Source organism: Rhinopithecus bieti, unplaced genomic scaffold (assembly GCF_001698545.2).
Source record: "Rhinopithecus bieti isolate Rb0 unplaced genomic scaffold, ASM169854v2 scaffold_3041, whole genome shotgun sequence".
Classification (NCBI taxonomy): Eukaryota; Metazoa; Chordata; class Mammalia; order Primates; family Cercopithecidae; genus Rhinopithecus; species Rhinopithecus bieti.
The window spans coordinates 2,482,004-2,504,031 of NW_016804262.1; the positions used below are offsets into that span (position 1 = coordinate 2,482,004).

At 38.9% G+C, this 22,028-nt stretch overlaps 1 protein-coding gene and 1 long non-coding RNA gene across 2 annotated transcripts in view; one reads left to right on the top strand and one right to left on the bottom strand.

The window, feature by feature from the left end:
• LOC108526641 (uncharacterized) overlaps positions 1–3,423 on the top strand; it is a 28,056-nt gene extending 24,633 nt beyond the window's left edge. Inside the window, exon 3 of the long non-coding RNA XR_001884575.1 lies at positions 3,338–3,423. This is a non-coding gene — a long non-coding RNA (uncharacterized LOC108526641). The remainder of the gene's footprint in view (positions 1–3,337) is intronic.
• On the bottom strand, positions 3,012–21,248 carry DUSP19 (dual specificity phosphatase 19). Its single transcript, XM_017867483.1, is given in 5 exon segments — positions 3,012–3,392; positions 3,394–3,497; positions 12,394–12,546; positions 16,022–16,068; positions 20,735–21,248. Coding segments are annotated over 5 exon segments (651 nt in total). The 5' UTR covers positions 20,961–21,248; the 3' UTR covers positions 3,012–3,271.
• Between the last annotated feature and the right edge of the window lie 780 nt (positions 21,249–22,028).

Sequence of the window (22,028 nt, forward strand, 5' to 3'; positions counted from 1 at the left end):
TTTTGATCCAAATTTTATGTAATCAGAAACCAATTTTAAAGCACAAAATTAGAAAACCATTTAAAAATTATTAACTTCAATTAATCTCAGATAAATAGAATTGTATTGTATGCTCCACTGCCTTTGTTCTACTCATCTTTTTCAGTTTGTTGTTTAAAGCCTCTATATTTGTTTCCAATGATTAAACAGACATACTGTTTTCATTTTCCCTTTCCTTTAAAAAATGGCAGAATAATCTATTTAAAACAAAGAGGCAAAACTCCTTGAAATATTTTCCTCTCCTTTAAAACGGACCTATGGGGGGAGGGGGGAGGGATTGCATTGGGGAGTTATACATGATATAAATGATGAATTGATGGGTGCTGACGAGTTGATGGGTGCAGCACACCAACATGGCACAAATATAGATATGTAACAAACCTGCACGTTATGCACATGTACCCTAGAACTTAAAGTATAATAATAATAATAAAAAAAAAAAGGACCTATATTTGGTGTACATATCTTTAAGTTTACAATATGTGAGAAAGAGGATCGTAATGATAAAGATCCTTTTTAAAAATAACTCGGAATGACAGAATGATTTATCTCCATGGGAAGTGCAATAAACATATTGTATAGTATATATGACCTTATGTTTTACTTGGTGCCCCTAAAAGACTGAATTATATTCATTGATCTATTTTTAATACAGTGAACTACAATTTAAGATTTAAACAAACTTGAGGCTCAAAGCACTTCTGTAGAAGATACAAAAGATAAATGTTTGAATCTTACCCAGATCACTACAAGCAACAACTAAGTATATAAACCACAGACATAAATAATACACAATCCAGGCCAGGTGCAGTGGCTCACACCGTAATCCCAGCACTTTGGGAGACCAAAGCGGGTGGATCACTTGTGGTCATGAGTTCAAGACCAGCCTGACCAGCATGGTTAAACCCCATCTCTACCAAAAAAAATACAAAATTAGCTGGGCATGGTGGCACATGCCTGTAATCCCGGCTACTTGGGAGGCTAATGCAGGAGAATTGCTTGAAGCTGGGAGGCAGAGGTTGCAGTGAGCCAAGATCATGCCACTGCACTCCAGCAGTAAGAGCAAAACTCTGTCTCAAATAATAATAATAATATCATTAAGAGCAAAACTCCATCTCAAATAACAATAATAATACATGATCCATTATTAACAAATTCCATCAAGGCTTCATGTGACATTTAATGGCTGAAAACTAAACAGGACTCAGCAAAATAAAATGTATTTAAATACATGCTTTCTTGTGAAAGAAGGCTCATCCAGTGATACTGACCATAGAGAGAAACTATACATCACTCTCATATTTAAGAGGGTTCTGCCTGCCTTGGTTGGCTTCAAATAACTCACTGTAGGTTGATTATATTTAGACTGGTTCTCAGCAGAAGCAAAGAGTTCATAACATCACAAGTGATGGTATCTTGTCAGGGTGTAAGCAATCTCAAAACATAACTTGCATTTATCACTTCTACTTTTTGCTCATGACAGCACATGAAAGCCTGCCTTCTCAAATGCACAGATGTGCTCAATATGCACTTTCCATCTATGCTTGCTCTCTATAATGTATATTTAAGAAGAGCTCAAGACTTTTAAAAATAAAATCTACATGGCAATGATATCTTCTAAGTCATGAAAAACTATTTGGAAACTATCAGGCCAGGCATGGTGGCTGACGCTTGTAATCCTAGCACTTGGGAGGCTGAGGCGGGAGTTTGAGATCAGCCTGGGCAACATGGCAACACTCCTGTCTCTACAAAAAAAAAAAAAAAAAAAAAATTAGACAGAGGTGGTGGTGCACAGCTGTAGTCTCAGTCACTCAGAAGACTGAGGTGGGAGAATTGCTTGAGCCCCAGAGGTAGAGGCTGCAGTGCATTGTGTTCATGCCACTCCACCCTAGTCTGGGTGACAGAGCAAGACCCTGTCTCGAAAAAAAAAGAAAAGAAATTGTCCTAATCAATTAATTTTAAGTATACCTTATTCTGAAGAAAAAATCAAAATCTTTAAGCAAATTTACAATGTACAGAGCTCAGTCCTGCAAATACGGAGACATTAAAGAGAAAAGAACCTATTCAAAGGCCAAAGATAAAACTGTAAATGACTGTGGGTTTCCTAAAAGTATATTTAAAGTTTCTTACAAAACCATAACCCTTCTCCCCTAAAAAATATGTTCTCTGGTAGAATACTGAGGTAGAAAACAGGCCAATGAACAATGATCTTGCAGTATCAAACATTTTCTCAAACAATTATGACATAGGATCAAAAAACAGAATGCTAGGCACCCAAGATAAAAAGCACAAAATGTAAGAGAATAGATCACCTATTCAAAGAACCAAAGCTCACAAGAATATATGAGAGAACATCTATACATTAAAAAAAAAAAGAAGAAAGAAAGAAAGAAAATCAGATAATAGAATTGAAAAAACCAAAATGAGGCTGGATGCAGTGGCTCACGCCTGTAATCCCAGCATTTAGGAAGGCCAAGGTGGGTGGGTCACCTGAGGTCCGGAGTTCAAGACCGGCCTGGCCTACATGGTGAAACTCCGTCTCTACTAAAAATACAAAAATCAGCCAGGCATGGTGGCAGGCACCTATAATCCCAGCTACTTGGGAGACTGAGGCAGGAGAATCGCTTGAACGCAGGAGGCAGAGGTTGCAGTGAGCCGAGATTGTGCCATTGCACTCCAACCTAGGTGACAACAGCCAAATTATATCTCAAATAAAAAAAAAAGAAGAAGAAGGAAGAAGAAGAGGAAGAGGAAGAGGAAGAGGAAGAGGAAGAAGAAGAAGAAGGGGAGGAGGAGGAAGAGGAAGAAACGAAAAGTGTATATTTTTCATAAGAGAACACAGGAATTTTGTGAATATTGTAGCCACTATATAAATATTGTATAAACCTTCAGATATTGGTTATCTATTTTGGGAGATTTAAGGTATTCATTTTAATCTTGAAAAGATTNTTTTTCTTCTACAGAAAGCAATGATTACTAATACTTTGTTGTTTTCCCTTAGCAATTTAAAAAAGCATTTAATCACACATTATAATAACAAAGAGAAAGTAATGACATTTGAAATTTACTTATACAGTAGGTCAGGACATTCAAGTTGACCTCCATTTATGCATAAAAAAGGCAAGAGAAAAAAGGGAGTTTTGCTAGTCTACTAAAGACTAAAAGAAGGGAAAAGATGGCTATAGAAGCTAGTTCAGAAACTACAGTTGTCCATTGTCTGCTATAATGCAACTCAAGAACTGTTCTCCTGTATTCTGTCACACTTATTGCTTTCTTTGCCCTCTTGATATGTACGAAGCTGCTCCATGAAGCCAGAATTTGGACATATGGAAGGTCTTGCATTTTCACCAAAGAAAAGCACTGGTAAATGAGGTTTGTTCAGAATTCATCAGGAAGCCTATTACAATTGCAGCAGCCCTGGAAACTCCTGCATTACAATGAACAAGAACCACTCCATCCTACAAAAAAAAAAAAAAATCTTCATTATTCATTTGAGAAAGGTTATTAAATCAATTGCACATTCTTATATTACTTGAAATAATAAATATTCAGTTTTGTCGATTTATTTGATTCAACTTATTTGATTACTGAAATAAAATTCATTACCCACAACAAATGGAAACTCAATCAATCAATCAGTTAACCTATACCTCCCTTACCTACTAACCCATGATTGAAATGCTTTAATGATGTTTGGAATTCTGAAACAGTATCTTTCATTAAACTAAAGTAATCCAGTAAAGAACACATTAAAACCTAACAACTTAGTAGCCAAATGTATCAGTAAACACAAAAACCTAATAACTTCAAATGTATCAGTAAAGTACACATGAAAACCTAACAACTTAGTAGCCAAATGTTTCGGTAAAGTATACATAAAACCTAACAACTTAGTAGACAAGTGTATATAAATAAGAAAAAAACCACAGGAAATATATGTGGAAACACAAAATAAAATCATAACTATAAACTAAACAGAAAGCCAGAAATATTCCAGAGTATACTTAGTGTTCTCATAAATAAGCTAGTGTCAGTGGCTTGCAAATCTGTTTAAATAATCAGCAAGGAAAAAATTTTCTACCCTTGGACATATTTTATTCTGGCAGGAAGTTACTTAAAAATATTTAAACTTTTGAGGTAGTAAAATGTGACACAAATAGTTTATAACAATGTGAAGTGGAAAAGGTAATCAGACACCAGCATGAGGTCAATAAATGAAAAAACGTTTCAGGTAACTTGCAAATGATACTTTCCAAGTGAAAAGAGACACAGCGCAAGACCAATGCTGACAGGGGCAATATTGTATTAATAATGAATGTGATAGATCTGATGGGACAGCATTGATACAGCTTGGCCCATCTGAAGCCTTTAAAAAGTTAATGATCGAAATGAAACGTGATGAACCGTGAGCATACCCTCCAGAATTAGACATTTTAGTTACTTCATTTCCTGATTCTTTATTTGGTACAACACAAAAAAAGATGAGAGCAGGAGGAAAAAACAATATGCTACCAAAAACCCTCTACCCAGAGCACATATTAACAATACTACTGTTATGACTCATCAGATTATTTTACTTCTGCAAGGCAGTTTTCTGGCTCATACATCTGTTGCAAAACTCCTTTCCTTGATCTGCTGTAACAAATTTGCAAGTGCATCTCTTTTCAAGAAAGCCAAATTTTTAATAACAAAATCAGTTAACATTTTGAAAATCCTCATATAAAAAAGGACAATATCAATTGCTTTCTTTTTTCACATCTTACATTACTATGGGATATACTGTTTTCTATAGATATTTATGACTCCTTTTCAAACTTCAACAGTTTCTATATAAGAAAAGCAAAACACAAATATTCACTATACACCTTGGGAACTTTTCTCATTTTGTAGCAATAGCCCACTTTTACAAAACCTAAGATGTTTAAAAATTATATTAAGGTAACTGATGAAAATTATTAATGAACTTCATTTAGCATAAAACAAATTAATTAGATACTCCAAAGAAACTTGCAATCATAAGCTTAATAAGCAAGAGATACCCTTCAATGTCACTTTTAATATTTCCTGCTTATATACTAGTCGGCTTTACTTTATGATCCATACATAGGCTTTTGAACATGAAACTAGTTTTATTTTCAGTCTTACACAATGTGCATCCAATTTTAGCTAATGTTTTAAAGTGATATTATTTTCTTCTTCTTTCTACTTTATATAATAGCTGTTTTTCTACAGCTTTTCAATTTACCTACTTTCTACCTTTTGATTATTCGTTAGGTATCATATTGTCCTTGAAAGTATTTCCAGAGAAATTATTGGCTTTATATCCCTTTTTCAGAGCTCAAAACAGTAACAAACAATTTATAAAGCATTTTTTTTTCTTTGCATTTGCTGTTGTCCTATGCCTAGAAGACCTTTGCTCTTCTTGGTACAGCTAATTCTGACTTCTGTTCTAAGACTGCCTCTTTCCAAGTGAAATGAGGGCAGGAGGAATGTCTTGGCCATCTTTGTATGCCTAGTAGTTAGTGCAATTCTTGGCATATAGTAGGTATTCCATAACTGTTTGCTAAGTGAATAAATTTGTTCTGCATTTCTGAAAGGAAAGTGTTCTTTCAAAAATTCAAAATCGGCCGGGCGCGGTGGCTCAAGCCTGTAATCCCAGCACTTTGGGAGGCCGAGACGGGCGGATCACGAGGTCAGGAGATCGAGACCATCCTGGCTAACACGGTGAAACCCCGTGTCTACTAAAAAAATACAAAAAACTAGCCGGGCGAGGTGGCGGGCGCCTGTAGTCCCAGCTACTCCTGGAGGCTGAGGCAGGAGAATGGCGTAAACCCGGGAGGCGGAGGCTTTGGCAGTGAGGCTGAGATCCGGCCAGCTGCGCTCCAGCCTGGGCGAGCAGAGCGAGACTCCGTACTCAAAAAAACAAAAACAAAAACAAAAAGAGAAAAAGAGAAAAACAAAAAAAAACAAAAGCAAAAATTCAAAATCACCATTTTGCTATGGGCAAGTAGTAACTTATGGGCAGACAGTAATTATGCTATGTTATTTCCATTTCACAGAGTTGTCTTTGTTCTTGTGCCGTTACAGTTTTCAACTAGATTGCAAGCTCCTGGAGGGCAGCAATGTGTATCCCTCACATCTTCTCAGAATAAGTAATTAATATTCCTTAACAGTAACTGAGCCAAGCCCAGGTGTTTTCCCTTATATTTAACTTCCATTAAAACTTTAGCATCTCCAGGCACGGTGGCTCACACCTGCAATCCCAGCACTTTGGGAAGCTGAGGCAGGTGGATCACAGGTTAGGAGTTCGAGACCAGCCTGGCCAACATGGTGAAACCCCTATCTCTACTAAAAATACAAAAATTAGCTGGGCATGGTGGTGGGTGCTTGTAATCCCAGCTATTTGGGAGGCTGATGCAGGAGAATCGGTTGAACTCAGGAGGCAGAGGTTGCAGTGAGCTGAGATCGTGCCACTGCACTCCACCCTGGTTGGTGAGTGAGACTCTGTCTCAAAAAAAAACAAAAACAAAAACAAAAACAAAAAAAACCTTGGGCATAAGCACTACTCATAATAGCAAAGACACGGAACATGGAATCAACTCAATGCCGATCAATGATAGTCTGTATAATGAAAATGTGATATATATATACCCCATGGAATACTATGCAGCCATAAAAGGAATGAGATCATGTCCTTTGCAGGGACATAGATGGAGTTGGAAGCCATTATGCTTAGCAAACTGACACAGGAACAGAAAACCAAACACCGCATGTCTCACTTATAGGTGGAAGCTGAACAATGTGAACACATAGACACATGGAAGGGAACAACACAAACTGGGGGCCTGTCAGGGTGGGGTGGGGTAGGAGGAGGGAGAGCATCAGGAAAAATAACTAATGCATTCTGGGCTTAATACCTAGGTGATGGGTTGATAGGTGCAGCAAATCCCCATGGCACACATTTACCAATGTAACAAATCTGCACATCCTGTACATATGCCCCAGAACTTAAAAAAAACCTTGGGTATAATGTGATAGTCTGCAAGTGCCTGACAGCCACCTATGATGAAATAAGAATTCTGCAGTGGAATGAAAATCAATTGTCACTAAAAATATACTCCTTAGTTCAGCGTTTGGGTGGGGTGGGGGAGTAGCCAAAATCTCTCAAAGAACTAAGCAATGTCTTGGTTTATATTGAGGCACAACCTTCTCATCCTGCAGAGATATGGTAGCAAACCGGACAACACTATGAGGAGCACAGGTCACAACATTCCACTCATGACTATCCACAGTAGTAGAGGTGAATGCAAATATGACAAATACAAAAAAAGTGATGGGTAGACTGCTTTGAAACAAACTGGAAGACATAAGGCAAGAGAATAGGGTCTGGCAGCAGGGAACCTAAGGCTGTTTCACGCAGACTTCCTAGAACTAAATTCAAAGGAAAACCCTAACTTTCCAGACCTAAGTAACAAAAGGACCAGAGGGCTACTGCCTTTGTAAACCCTCCACCTTTTCTGCATGCAGATGGGAAATTTGCTGTCCACAACCAATCATACTGACTGCAGGCCAAGTCGTCGTTTGCATAGAAGCGTAACTTTGTAACTTCACCCTAGCCTCTCATTGGTTGCTTTTTGCAACCAATCAGATGTTTGCACAGGAGCCTGACCTTTGTAACTTCACTTCAGCCTCTGGTTGGCTGCTTTCTCTAACCAATCAGACTGACCGCAGGATACCACTTCCTTTACATGAGGTGAGCATGAAGTGGCCATTGGGAAACTTCTAGCGGATATTTGGACCCAAGAAGTTTCTGTATCCTGTCCCTTGGGCCGCTGCTTGGGCCTGCTCCCAAACTGTGGAGTGCGCTTTCGCTTTTAATAAATCCCTGCTTTCACTCTTTTGTTGCTTCATTCTTTCTTGCTTTGATGGGCATTCTGTCCAATTCTTTGTTCAAAATGCCAAGAACCTGGACAACTTGCAGTCATGACCCTTTATTGGTAACAGAAGCATCTAAAAAAGTGAATTTAGGTACTTATTTAGACCCATAATGTTTCTCTAACGAACTTTTACTTATATTGAACAAAAAACTACAAACAGCTTACATGTCTCACAGTAGGAAATAAGATAAATTATAGAATCACCAACTACCAGAATACTGTGCAAAAATTTAAAATGATTTGAATCATTAAGTATAAAAAGCAGGCTATACAGAGGGGACCAGGGCCGGAGATGGGACCAGGAAGGAACTGAGGACCAAGAAGTGCAAATATCAGTATCCAGGACCAGAGTGGCTGTCCGAAGGTCCCGATCTCACGTGTGATGTCACCCTGTCAGCCCTCCCCTCCTGAGCAGGGATCCAAGAATGTGCCAAGAGTCCTGCTGGCCTCAGCCAGGTGGGCCTGTACATAGGGTCCATGTGCAATAGGGAGGGACATCTTCCATTTTTTGCTGCCCCCTCCCAGCCCACTGTCTGGGGCAGGGGGAGAAGGTATTTTCAAGATAAAGCACAGGTACCACAAATGAAAGTCATGAAGCTGCAAAAAAAAAAAAAGGCAGGCTATAAAAGAATATAAACTGTATGATACTATTTTTGTAAAAATAAATATACAGGTCTAGAAAAATATATCAAAATGCTAACAATGGTTATATCTAAGTGTGGCAGTATCTTAATTTTTTCCATTTTTTTCTACAAAGAACATGGACTACTTACATCATGTTTTTAAAATCGCATCTTATAAATAACAAACATGAAATATCAAATATACATTGTCATACTTTGTACCTTTTGCACGTAAAAACAGGGGACAAATAAATTTAGTTTCTAAAAGGACTCTGGGCTATAGAAGTTACCATTACGGTTCCTCTCAGGTGTATTTCTGTCCCTTTAAGCATAAAGGAAGGACAGAGAAACCAAACAGAGTTTTGCAAGTACAGAGGGAAATGAGGAAAGACTTGGGAAATGGAAACCATTCCATTTGGGGATGGTATGTAAAAAGATAAAAACAACAAACTAGGCCTAGAAAGGTAGTTTTGAAACATGTAATTCACTGAGTAATTAAATTTAACAATATTTGAATATAAAATAGACAAATGCATGAATAAATCTTTTCTAAAACAAATGAAAAAAATTCAAGAATTCTATTGCTACAACTAAATATATATTTCCAGGCATGATGGCTCATGCCTATAATCCCAGCACTTTGGGAGGCTGAGGCAGGTGGATCAATTAACATCAGGCACTTGAGACCATCCTGGCCAACATGGCAAAACCCCATCTCTACTAAAAACAGAAATTAACCAGGCATGGTGGCACGCACCTGTAATCCCAGCTACTAGGGAAGCTGAGGCAGGAGAATCACTTGAGCCCAGGAGGCGGAGTTGCAGCAAGCTGAGATTGTGTCAATGCACTGAGTTTTCAGGGCAGGCACATACTGGCTGAGGTTAGGATCCCAGTATAAAACATAAGGCTTGAGAGGGTAGAACATATTGCTGAAATCTAATTCATCTTATCAGAAACATTTTCTGCAACTCCTCAGATTCTCGTGGTGCCGCCATCTCACAGACCCTCTCAGCACACTCCACCTCAGCTACCACCTCCATGGCTGACTGCTCTCCCCTTAGGTCCATTCACTTTTGCCTGTCAAAGAAGGAGCTCTTCTTCAATGGTGTCCACAGCATAGACAGGCATACTCTGAGTCCTGGATTTTCTATTTCTCAACTTGGTTGAAAAGTTGTATTATAGGGTGTTAGATTTGGCTTTGAGATGGCCGCTGAAGGAGTGGAATATTATAACCCAGAATTGTGGGGCTGGTTATATCCCCACTGGCAAACTTTGACCAATGGGAAACAGAAGCTGACAGGAAGCCAGGCAGATAAATTCTCTCTCCTTCCTCCCTCCCAGAATGGGTTGAGGTGCAGTTTCTTTGTACTGCCTGTCCAGAGATATTTTGGGTGGTAGAGTAGCTACACCTCCTGAATAGCCAATAGTCAGCTCACTGTGCAATGAGCCCAGCAGGGTAAACGTATCACTTCGTATTCCTTCTCTTCCCACCTTGAATCACTTTCCTTTCTTGCCACTCTCACTGCCTAGAGATTGTACCTCTCAAATTAATCATCAGCTCTAAATCCTCATCTCAAGCTTTGTTTTTAGGAAACCCAAACTAAAATACTAAAAGTAAACGTATCACTTCGTATTCCTTCTCTTCCCACCTTGAATCACTTTCCTTTCTTGCCACTCTCACTGCCTAGAGATTGTACCTCTCAAATTAATCATCAGCTCTAAATCCTCATCTCAAGCTTTGTTTTTAGGAAACCCAAACTAAAATCCACTCTAATTTACTGGCCCAAATTAAGGCAAACTTTATTTTTAAATTCATTTAAAATTCCACACTTATTAGAATATTCAATCTCTTGCTTTTCTTTCTAGATAGTATTACCCCGTCTAATCTTTACTTGAAACATTTACATCTCTTCTAATGTTAATATGAATATGGATGATATCTACACTTTCCCATCTCTGGCATATTCTACATCTCCTTAGAGAAGGAGCTAATACAGAAACATCATTTTATTTTAAAACTATTAACTCACACACTGGAATGTTACAATCCAGAGCCTGTAAAGTTTTTCACAAGAAAACAGAATGGCCAATATTAGGCTTTGAATTAGAAAACCTCTTCCTTGGCCAGGTGCGGTGGCTCACGCCTGTAATCCTAGCACTTTGGAAGGCCCAGGCGGGCGGTCTGCCTGAGCTCAGGAATTCGAGACCAGCCTGGGCAATACAGTGAAACCCCGTCTCTATTAAAATACAAAAAATTAGCCAGGTGTGGTGGTGTGCACCTGTAGTCCCAGCTACTTGGCAGGCTGAGGCAGGAGAATCACTTGAACCCGGGAGGTGGAGGTTGCAGTGAGCCGGAGTTTGCAGTGTGCCGAGATCATGCCACTGTACTCCAGCTGGCGACAGAGCGAGACTCCGTCTCAAAAAAAAAAAAAAAAAAAACACAAAAAACAAACAAACAAAAACCCTCTTCCTTTGCTTCCATTCAAATATAGTCATGCATCATTTAACAGTGGTGATACATTCTGAGAAATGTGTTGTTAGGCAGTTTCTTCATGCTGTAAACATCATAGAGTGTATTCACACAAACTAGAATGGTATGGCCTATTGCTCCAAGGCTACAAACCTGTTCAGCATGTTACTGTACTAACTTGTAGGCAACTGTAACACAACGGTATGTATTTGTGTATCTAAACATACCTAAACATAGAAAAGGTATGGTAAAAATACATTATTATAATCTTATGGAACCACCATCATATATGCAGTCCAAACATCATTATGCAGTGCATGACTGTATCTGCTATTAAAGTTGATGAACAGTAGAATTGAATAGTTTTATATTTTCCAGGTAGTCTAGTAGGAAGGTAAGTAGAACAGTGCTAGGCACCTAAGGCATTCAATAAGTATTACCAAATGAAAGGAAAGAAGGGAGAGAGGGAGAGAAATTGGGAAGGAGAGAAGGTAGAAGGGAGAGAAGGTAGGCCAGAGTTCAATTAAACCTGATTGTAATCTTGTCATTGTTAGGTGTTCCAGAAGAGTTATTTCTCTCTGTAAATGCTTCTACTTTCCCACCTACGTATCTTACATAAAATCTGTGAGAATTATTTGCTGACTAAAAATGACGCCATTTCAAGGAATAATTATTGATAACAGCCAACCTAGAAACTTTGCCTGTCAGAATGTTGACTTGAATCCAGTAACAGTAACAAGATTGAAGTACTATATGGCATTGGCTATTGGTCTTCTAACTTCAGAAAACCAACAGACAGCTTATGATCAGCATTTTCATACAATCTAAGAAAAGCAATGCACATTTAGTCCTTAGAGTGCCTTAAAATTTTACTGCTAAAAATGCAATTTCACAATAACTATTTCATTCATTAAAATGAAATGCATGTTAATCATCATAAATACACTAACAAGTCTAGAGCAGTCTCTGTTTTACAGTCCCCCTGAATATCTTGCACACTGGTCAGAGGTCAGGTGCTATAAACCCTCAAAGGAAATCTAACTACATGTTTACAGACAAAAACTCAGTAAGTAGAGGATTTTATCTCTGAACATTTCTCAGTAAGGCATGGGAAAATGAGAAACTGAATTAATGTTAAAACTAAGTATCTCATTGAAAAAAGAGCAATTAACCAAATAATTGTAGGAAATAATGAAACATTGTTAGAAGGGAAATTTCATAATGGTTTTTTAGAGATTCATTATAAAAAGAATAAAGATTGGGTAATGGATCCATACTTTCAAATTTCTGCTTCTGAAGAACTATGGATCAAAACAAAACTCACCTTTCTTTTTGCTTCTTCAATAAATTCAAAACATTCTGGAAAATAAGACAGGATGTTGGTTTCAGGCAAATCCAATATAGAAATGCTTTTATATGTAAAGTCACTGAGGAAAGCATTTTCAACTCCATATGCAACATTAAGAATATGAGTCACCTTAAAGAGAAAGAAAAAAGATGATTTTTAAAAATCCCATGAATTAGGTTATCTAAAAAGAGACTGGGGTGTTGTGTTGATATCTATAACAAGAAAGGTAAAAAATTTAAATGCGACTCATTTGATTGACAATACTTCTTCAACCCACACCAGAGGTGCTCCTTCTACTATATGTTCTCTCTCTCTCCCCCCCACCCTTTTTTTTAACTTATTATTATCATCATGTAGAGACAGGGTCTCTTTCTGTCACCCAGGCTGGAGTGCAAAGATGCAATCATAGGTCACTGCAATCTTGAACTCCTGGGCTCAGGTGATCCTCCCTCCTCAGCCTCCCAAGTCGCTGGGACTACAGGAGTGTACCACCATGCCCAGCTAATTTTGTTTTTTTTCAGAGAGGGGTCTCGCTTTTTTTGCCCAGGCTGGTCTTGAACGCCTGGCCTCAAGTGACATTCCCACTTCCGCCTCCCACAGTGCTGGGATTACAGGCGTGAGCCACCACACCTGGCCTATATATTCTCATAGCCCTGGACTTGCCCTATTACAGCTCATACCACTTAGAGATTGTTTGTCTCTTTCATTGCACTAGAAACTACACGAAGGTAGGGACCATGTTTAACTTAGTGTTATAAGCAAATGAGCAGTGAGTTTAGCAGAAAATGCTTAAAATCTTTGTTGAATTAATCTGTGAATATCCATATAAAAAACTTAAATAGGAGAAGTATATCAGTAGTACACAACTTCCCTTTCAAGAATTATTTCCCTATTTTCCTTCATATTCTTTACTTAATAAAATGGTTCTTCAGGATGACTGCACATTAGAGTCACCTGATGAACTCTTAAAAACTATCAGTACCACAGGGTCTCATACCCAGAGATTCTGATGAACTAATCTGGCTGAAAAGTAAGGGGAGGTGTGGTTGTAAAAAATTTTCTTTCAGGTGGTACATTTGAGCAACCTCCTCCTCTTCCATCTATGTATTTGAGCTCCTTTTCCTAGAGTCCACCAAACATGTGGAAGAAAGCCATGTAGAAAGTCCATTAAGATAATCCAGAGTCTGAGAATCACTTGAACCCAGGAGGTGAAGGTTACAGTGAGCCACGGTCATGCAACTGTGCTCCAGCCTGAGCAACAGAGCGAGACTCCATCTCAAAAAAAAAAAAAGAAAAAAGAAAAAAAGAAAAAAAAACTAACAACTTTGTCCACATCTGTACTTCCCCTCTGCCTTCTGATTACAATGAATGATATGCTCATGCATCTTCAATAAGGCTCATTCCAGAATCTGTGCTTGGAGTCACAGTGCTTCCTACTTTCTTGGCATCTCCCTACAGTCATAATTCTTGCTTTTCTGTATCTTCAATTTCTTCTTCTACCATCAGCCTTAAAACATGCTGAAAGCTCTCCTATCCCCCTCCTCACCTATAGCTCCTCTCTCTCTTTTTTTTCCCCTTGCCATCACTTCCTCACTTCTCAATCTTTTGCAATACGGCTTTGGCCTCCAATTCAAATGAAACTGTTTCCACCAAATGCACTAACAACCTCTCTGTCACCAAGTCCCATGAACATAATTTAGGCCTAATCGTACTTAAACTTCTGCAGCATCTGACATTGCTGACTCTCTCCTCCCTAAAACACTATTCTCTTTGGCTTCCACAACACCACCTTTTTGTTTTACCTTCTTTTGGCCTCTTTTAGATCCTCCTTTCCCACTGCAGACTCTTCTTCCTTTGATCATTCCACATAGGGTGATATTCCTCAATTTATCAGTTCTATGATAAGATTCTGTTATAGGCCCTCTTCTCTCTTACTTTATACTTTTCCCCCAGGCAGCTTCATCTATTCTAATGATTTCAGTAACTATTTAAAAGCTGAAGATTCCTAAATCTATATTCACCTCTATTCTGAACTTCAAACCCTACATATCCACCCACCAAGATGATCCACATCACCCAAAATCTAACATGTTCAAAACTGAGCACACTGTTTTTCCTTCAAAGCCTGTTCCTTCTACGCTGTTTTCAATCTCATGGAACAATAACCTTACTTAGTTACCAAAGGAAGTGAGACATCAGCCTTGACTCCTCCTTCTCCCTTAGCCCCACTCCCTATCCTGCCTCATAAGTAATCAAATTGTAAGAATTCTACCCCCTAAAAAACCCCTCACATCTATGTAATTCTATCTCCACTACATCTTAATCTCAGCCACTGTCATCTTTTCCTTAGATTACTGCAATAGCTTTATAACCAGTTTCCCCATCTCTCACTTGAGCAACCCTCCAATGGATTTTCCACACTGCTTCTAATGAAAAATCTTTCTAAACTGCAAATTTGAGCCTGTTACATCTCTGGGTAACTTCTCAGTGGCTTTCCACAGTCTTTTGGATCAAGTCCAAACAACTAACTCTGGCTTACATGGCTTTTTGTGATCTGGCTCATGCTTACCTCTCTCTCTGGTCTGGTCTCTTAGTGCCCTTCTTTCTCACACTCTCTATTCCAGGGTCACTGAACTTTTCTGTCCCTGAAAGCATCAGCCTTTCTCTTGCTTCTTGGCCTTCACACATATCATTTATTCTGTATGAACACTTTTCTTCCTTTTTTTTTTTTTGAGATAGAGTCTTGCTTTGTCACCCAGTCTGGAATACAGTAGCAAAATCATAGCACACTGTAATCTCGAACTCCTGGGGTCAACCAATCCTCCTGCCTTGGTCTCCAAAAGCACTGAGATTACAGGCTGTCTACTCCTTTCCCAGCCTCTTCAGAGAAATACTTCAATATCACTTCCTCCAGGAAGTCTCCCCTGACTCACCTATCCCCCCAAAAACAAACCAAACCAAACATGGGTTAAGAGCATCATCTCCTATGCACTTCTATAGCACCCTGCACTTCCCCATCAAAGCACACAAATGCTGTTCTGTAGCTGCTTGTCTGTCTTCCCTGTCTGCCCCTTAGGTCATAGGCATCAAGTGAACAAGAATCTCTTACACTCCTTCAACTACAGTAATTCCATGACCTGAAACAGTGCTCAACAAAATGGTAGAGGGCTAAAAATTCTTTTGAGTAAATATGTAATAAATCACATCAGTTGTATGGAGTAGAGTGGCTGGAAATGGCATTACAGAAGAAGTGGTATGTGAGTTGGGACTTAAGGCATGGGCAGCTCTTAAACAAATAGAGATGAGGGAAAGCCTATCCCACACAGAGAAACTCCATAAACACAGGCAAGAAAGACATGCCTCCAAGGTCAGGTTCATAAGGGTACATGAAAGAGATCAAGAAGAATGTAAAACTGGAAAGATAGATCATAGATCAACATATTCGAATTCTGTGCCAATTATTTTTCAACTCTATTAAAATGATAGCCAAAATGTTACCAAGTAAACTCCATAATGTACCAAAGATGCACCAATACAGTTTTTCCTAAATAAAACAACTAAAATATTCTGTGTATATGGTGCCAGATTTAAAGCATTTTTTTACCTTGTTCTTTTTCAGTGTATCCAAATCATGAGCAGCGTCTTGTGACCCTAGAAAAAATAAATGATACCATCTTGAACATAAATATAATCATCTTGACCTTTTATATAAATTTGTACAGCAATTCCATTATTAAAAAAAAAGACAAACAACTTGGAAGGACCTTAGTCCAACTTTCTGAAGGGCAATTTGATAAGAGTCATCCTATATAAACTCTTGGACTCTGAAATCCTACTTCTAAAAATTTGTCCTAAAAGTTACAGATGTTGCAAAGATTAGCTATAAGAATGTTCACCATAGTATTGTTTGTAATATAAATAAAACAAAAACAAAAGAACACCAAAAGCCCAATAGCTGTTGCATTAAATAAAAAATGGTACAATTGTGTCGTGAAATACATACAGCCATTACCACCATTAGAAATAAGAAACGTAAGCCTGAACAACATTGTGAGACCCTCTCTATAGAAAAAAGATTTTTTTTTAATTAGCCAGGCATGGTAGTGTGTGCCTGTATTCCCAGGTATTCAGAAGGCTAAGGCAGGAGGCTCCCTTGAACCTAGGAATTTGGGGTTATAGTAAGCTATGGTTATGCCACTGCACTCCAGCCTGGGTGACACAGCAAGAAGAAGAAACAAAAGGAAAAGGAAAAGAGAAGAAGGAGAAAGGGAGGGAGGGAGGAATGGAGGGAAGGAGAAAGGAAGGAGGAAAAGGAAGGGAAGGAAAAGAAAGAAAGAGAGGGAGAGAGAGAAAGAAGAAATGTGGTAAAATATTTATAGCACGGAAACATGTTCTTGGCCAGAAGTGGTGGCTCCTGCCTATAATCCCAGCACTTTGGGAGGTTCGGACAGATGGATCACTTGAGGTCAGGAATTCAAAACCAGACTGGCCAACATGACAAAACCCCATCTCTACTAAAAATACAAAAATTAGCTGGGTGTGGTTGGTGCACACCTGTAATCCCAGCTACTCAGGAGGCTGAGGCATGAGAATTGCTTGAACCTGGGAGGCGGAGGTCGCAGTGAGCCAAGATCGTGCCATTGCACTCCAGCCTGGATGACAGAGCAAGACTCCATCTCAGGAAAAAAAAAAAAAGGACAGACAGAAAATGTTATCAATATATCTGGTGATAAAAGCAGGTTACAAAATACCATCATCCATTTTTATAACAACAAAAAATATGTATGTGCTTAAAAAATGGACAGGAAGTATATGTAGAACAAAATGTTAATAGTAGGGTTGCAGGTGATTTTTTTTCTTCTTTATGCTCATTCTGACTTTTTACAATAAACATCTCTTTATTTTGTAACTTAAAAAAGGATATTACAAAAACCATACACCCACAAGACGACTTCGTGCCAGCTGGTTTGGGAACACCCAGTAGCTTAGAGCAAATGCTGTTGGCCTGCAGGATCCCACCCACACTCCATGTACCACTAGGGCTGTGCCCTTCTACAATCTTTCTGTCACAGCCAGCTTCCCAGATCTCCCACACTAGGAAACTGGCTCTAGTTAATAAGCAAGTTCATATGGAGAATAACTAGTTCAAATAAAGTGAATTTCACAGTTTAAAGACGTCAAGCATTTTACTTTCCTGAATTAGGTTCTATTTCATAAACTTTTTTTTTTAAGTTACCTATCTGGGAATTCAGCCAACTTTTTAAATGTGATTTTAGGTAGCAGAAAGGCCAGCAAGTATGCTGTTTGGCCAATATCCTCTTGATAATACCAAGCTTACAGGTTCCTTACTGAACTCACATTCAGCTTTATTCTACTCAAAAGTTAGCCTATCAAAATATTAACATTTGTTAAAGCTGAATGGTGTATACATAATGGTCTATTAGTTTCTGTAATTTTCTACAAATTTGAAATACTTCATTTTTTTTAAAATTCTGTTTTGTAATGTAGAAAGCCCTAACCAACTCCAGGGGAAAAAATAGGTTCAAATAATTGAAACTTGGCAGTTTAGTCAGGCGCAGTGGCTCATGCCTATAATCCCAGAACTCTGGGAGGCCAATGCAGGCAGACTGCTTAAGCCCAGGAGTTCAAGACCAGCTTGGGCAACATGGTAAAACCACATCTCTACAAAAAGTACAAAAAATTACCCAGGGATGGTGGTGTGCACCTGTAGTCCCAGCTATTCAGAGGCTGAGGTGGGAGGATCACTGGAGCCTGGAAGGTGGAGGTTGCAGTGAGCCAAGATCATTTCACTGCACTCCACTCTGGATTTATTTTCAGACCCTATCTCAAAATAAATAAATAAATAAATAATAAATATCTATCTGTCTATAATATATAATTTTCAAAGCCTAGGACAAAAATGCTATCTAAAATCTTTCATCCATTCTTTAAATGGTTCGAGGGCCTATGTAAGTATTTTCTTTTTTTTTTTTTTTTTTTTGGAGACGGAGTCTCGCTTGTCGCCCAGGCTGGACTGGGCAGTGGCCCCGGATCTCCAGCTCACTGGCAAGCTCGCGCCTCCGGGGTTTTAGCGGCCATTCCTCCTGGCCTCACCTCCCGAGTAGCTGGGACTACAGGCCGCCCGCCAGCCTCGCCGGCTAGTTTTTTTTGTGTATTCCCTTTTAAGTACGAGACGGGGGTTTCCCGGCATGTTAGCCGAGGATGGTCTCGATGCTCTGACCTCAGTGATCCGCGCGTCTCGGGCCTCACCAAGGCTGGGATTATGTATATTTTTTAAATGCAGTCATTTTTTAGGAGTTTATAAACTAAAAAAGATTACATTTTACAACTCTTTGTTTTCTTTATTTACTACCAAAACCAAAAGTTGTTTGGCATGCAATGCTCGGAAGAAGCTGTGTCGCTTCGAGGAGGTGAAGGAAGCTCTTAGAACCAACCTGCAAACAACCCCAGTCTCCCAGACATAAACTAAGTCTGGTCAGAAACAACTCTTTCAACATTCATGTAGAAGAAGTGTAGGTGGAACCACCCACGGGTCCTTCAGGAATGAGGCACTTGTAATTAGGCAGAAAAAGGTGCGCTTTCAGAAGAGGGGAAGTTGTTCCTGATGAAAGTATTCCATTTCCTGGTCCAGAGAGAAGACCTTCTTAGGGCTAGTTTCAGAAGTTCCTCCCAGGACTCTCCCACTATCCTGGGGAGGTTCCCAACCCCAATCTCAGAACACTACCTTGATCAGTTCACTTTGGGTAAGTCCACAAATAATAATAATAGTAATAAGCAAAGTTCATGAAGACCCTAAATTGGTGAATGATATATGAAAATTCTACCATAATTATTCCAAGCCATGATTACTACAGTGGAAGCCAAAATAACTGAAAAACGTGAAAACTGAAAAACGTGCCAGGGCATATTTTCTTTCCTAGATATGGTGAGCAAGGCCTAGGTGAACTTTTCAGATTACCTAAATAACTCAATTTTTTACTGTAAATGTCACAAGAATATGGTATAATTTTCACGGGGCTGCAAAACTAGAGACATTTATTTGGTGAATTTAAAGATAGCCTATGTAACAATTCATATAATATTTAATAACATATGTATACTGCAATTGATTTGTATCAAAAACCTTTTACAACAACCACCACCTCAGGAGGATCCTATGACATAAGCAGATACTGTTACTTCATCTTTACAGATGGCTTTTTGGAGGACTAGAAGGGATAAATGGCTTGCACCAGCTAACCTAGTAAATTAGAGGCAGAGCAGGACTGAAAACTTGGTCTATGTGAGGCAGCCTCATATAACAATGGACAGCAGGAGTCCATCAGACTTGGGCTTGATGCCTAGCTCTGTTATTTACTAGGTGTGTTACCTTGTGTAAATGACTTCACCAACTTTAAATCCTGGTTTCTATTTGTAAAACAAAGCTGATAATCCCTACTTCACAGGATTCTGCAAAGAAATGAGACACTAGGTGAACTATACCTGGGCTATTTGTCAGTCTTCTCTGTATTCAAGAATGCCTTCGCAGCATAGTGACAAGTCATTTAGTCTTTCCGAGTCTTAATTTCTCTATTCGTAAACAGAAATAATTCAGACGTACTTGAAAACATTCTTGACTATTTTTTTAAGAACACCATACCATATTCTTGCCAAATTAACAAGTTTGTACTTTTATAACCTTGCTTCATTTGCTATTTGTGAACTATGCTTGTATAGGGACTCAGTATTTCCATAATGCAAAATAAATCATAAAATCTTCAGACTCATAGCTATAAAATAAAAGATCTCCTTCTCTTAAACACTCCAAAAACAGACACCATGAACAGACGTGGCCACAGGAGGCATGTATTCCGCACGGTTTGTAAGAGCTGTGCAGGCCAGCAAGCACAGGACTATTTCAAGTATTAACTTTTCTATAACTTTAACCATTGTCACTTGTAGTTCTGCCTGATACATTCTTTTTTTTTTTTTTTAAGCTGTATCTTTTATAATCCAAGAAAACACAACATCAATGTGTTATTCTCCAGAGAAGTTAGAGAAACAGGAAGAAAGCTTTGCTAAAATTCAAATATGCGGTGCCAAGTGCTACTAGAATAGCATCTATGCTTCTTATGGGTACACTGTGAGGCAGAAACGGCTGTAGCTGGCTAATGGAAGTTCCGTATCCAAAAAAGGAAACAGTTCAGCTTTTCGGCAGGATAGCTGATAATACAGACTATTACGCATAAAGGGGGAAAATGAGAACATAATCTGGCCAAAAGTACTCAATGATTTAGTGGCAAGTCGATATACTCACCTAGGAGCAACCATGGCTTAATAACGCCAACCTGCAGGTCCGAGCTAAGGTCCTGCACATAACCACAACTACCCCCACTGCTCGGCTCTACTTCTTCCACAACATGAATTCTGGCATCTTTCCATGTTTCTATAATTTTCTTTCCAGTTAGCGTTGTCACCCTGGTGCATTGCTTCCTGAGATTATCCCGGGAGAATGCTTTAATTTCCTGGTTAAGGGAGTGCATTACATGAGCAGAGGCTGGGAACAAATACAAACAAATCCAGCAGGCACAGAGAAGGGCTGAACTGCCAGTCCCTTACGGCCCAGGTAACAAAGACAGCCTCAGAGGTGCTCGCCCATCTAGGTAACAGCAGCAGCCACAGGCCGAGAGACCGAGTCGTCCAGCTCCGTTTCTCCCAGCGATGCAATGTAAGGCGAAATTTGATTGGTCATTGAGACACAAGTGCCAATTGGATGCTGTTTCTTCTTCCTGTCAGCCAGAAATCTGCATTTTCCCGAAAAGCTCAAGGGATCCACTGGGGGAGACTTCTTATTGTTGCTGTTTATATTTAGCTTTATAATACACGCAGAATGGTAAAATATAAGACTTCGTTGGAGAAAGGGATGACATGTCCTCGTTCTTTAAAGGCAGTGATTTTCTGATATATTCTGTTGGTGTCACTTACGGCAGTGACTATAGACGATCCGTGCTGACCTATGTATCGCTATCGCTTGAATGAGACAAGCGGAGTCACCTTGCAAATCACCCTATGTCCCAAAGCCTTTCCTGCCCGTCTGCTTTTAGGCTAGTCCAGGAGGGCTAGAGCGGACGTTGTTTCTCGCTTCCTGTATCCTTCACACATTCTCCTTTTGCTGTTAATGCAAGAGGAACGTTTACTAGATAAAGTTGTTTTGCATATTTGTGAGGAAACAATTTAAATAAACTGGGAAAAAAGATATCTTTTTAAAATTTATGCTCATATATGTAGACAGACAAGAGCTTAAAATTTATGTATTTTCTGACTTTCAGCCTACATTTTCATTTCATACAGTAAATATACATCCTAAAGAAGAATTACAGCAAGTCCCTCCATATGAAGAATTAAGAAAATCAATTGTGTAAGCATCCACATTTATAAAACAAATATATTATAGAACGATGATTCTGATTACCAAAAAAAAGTTTTGCAAAAGAAATCACAAGATTCCTTTAAAAAGAAATTTTTCAAACCCCTATTAAAGTAAATGTAATTTTAAATGAATTTCAACGCAATGTATAAACACATATATAAAATGAAGAAGTTGCACTTAT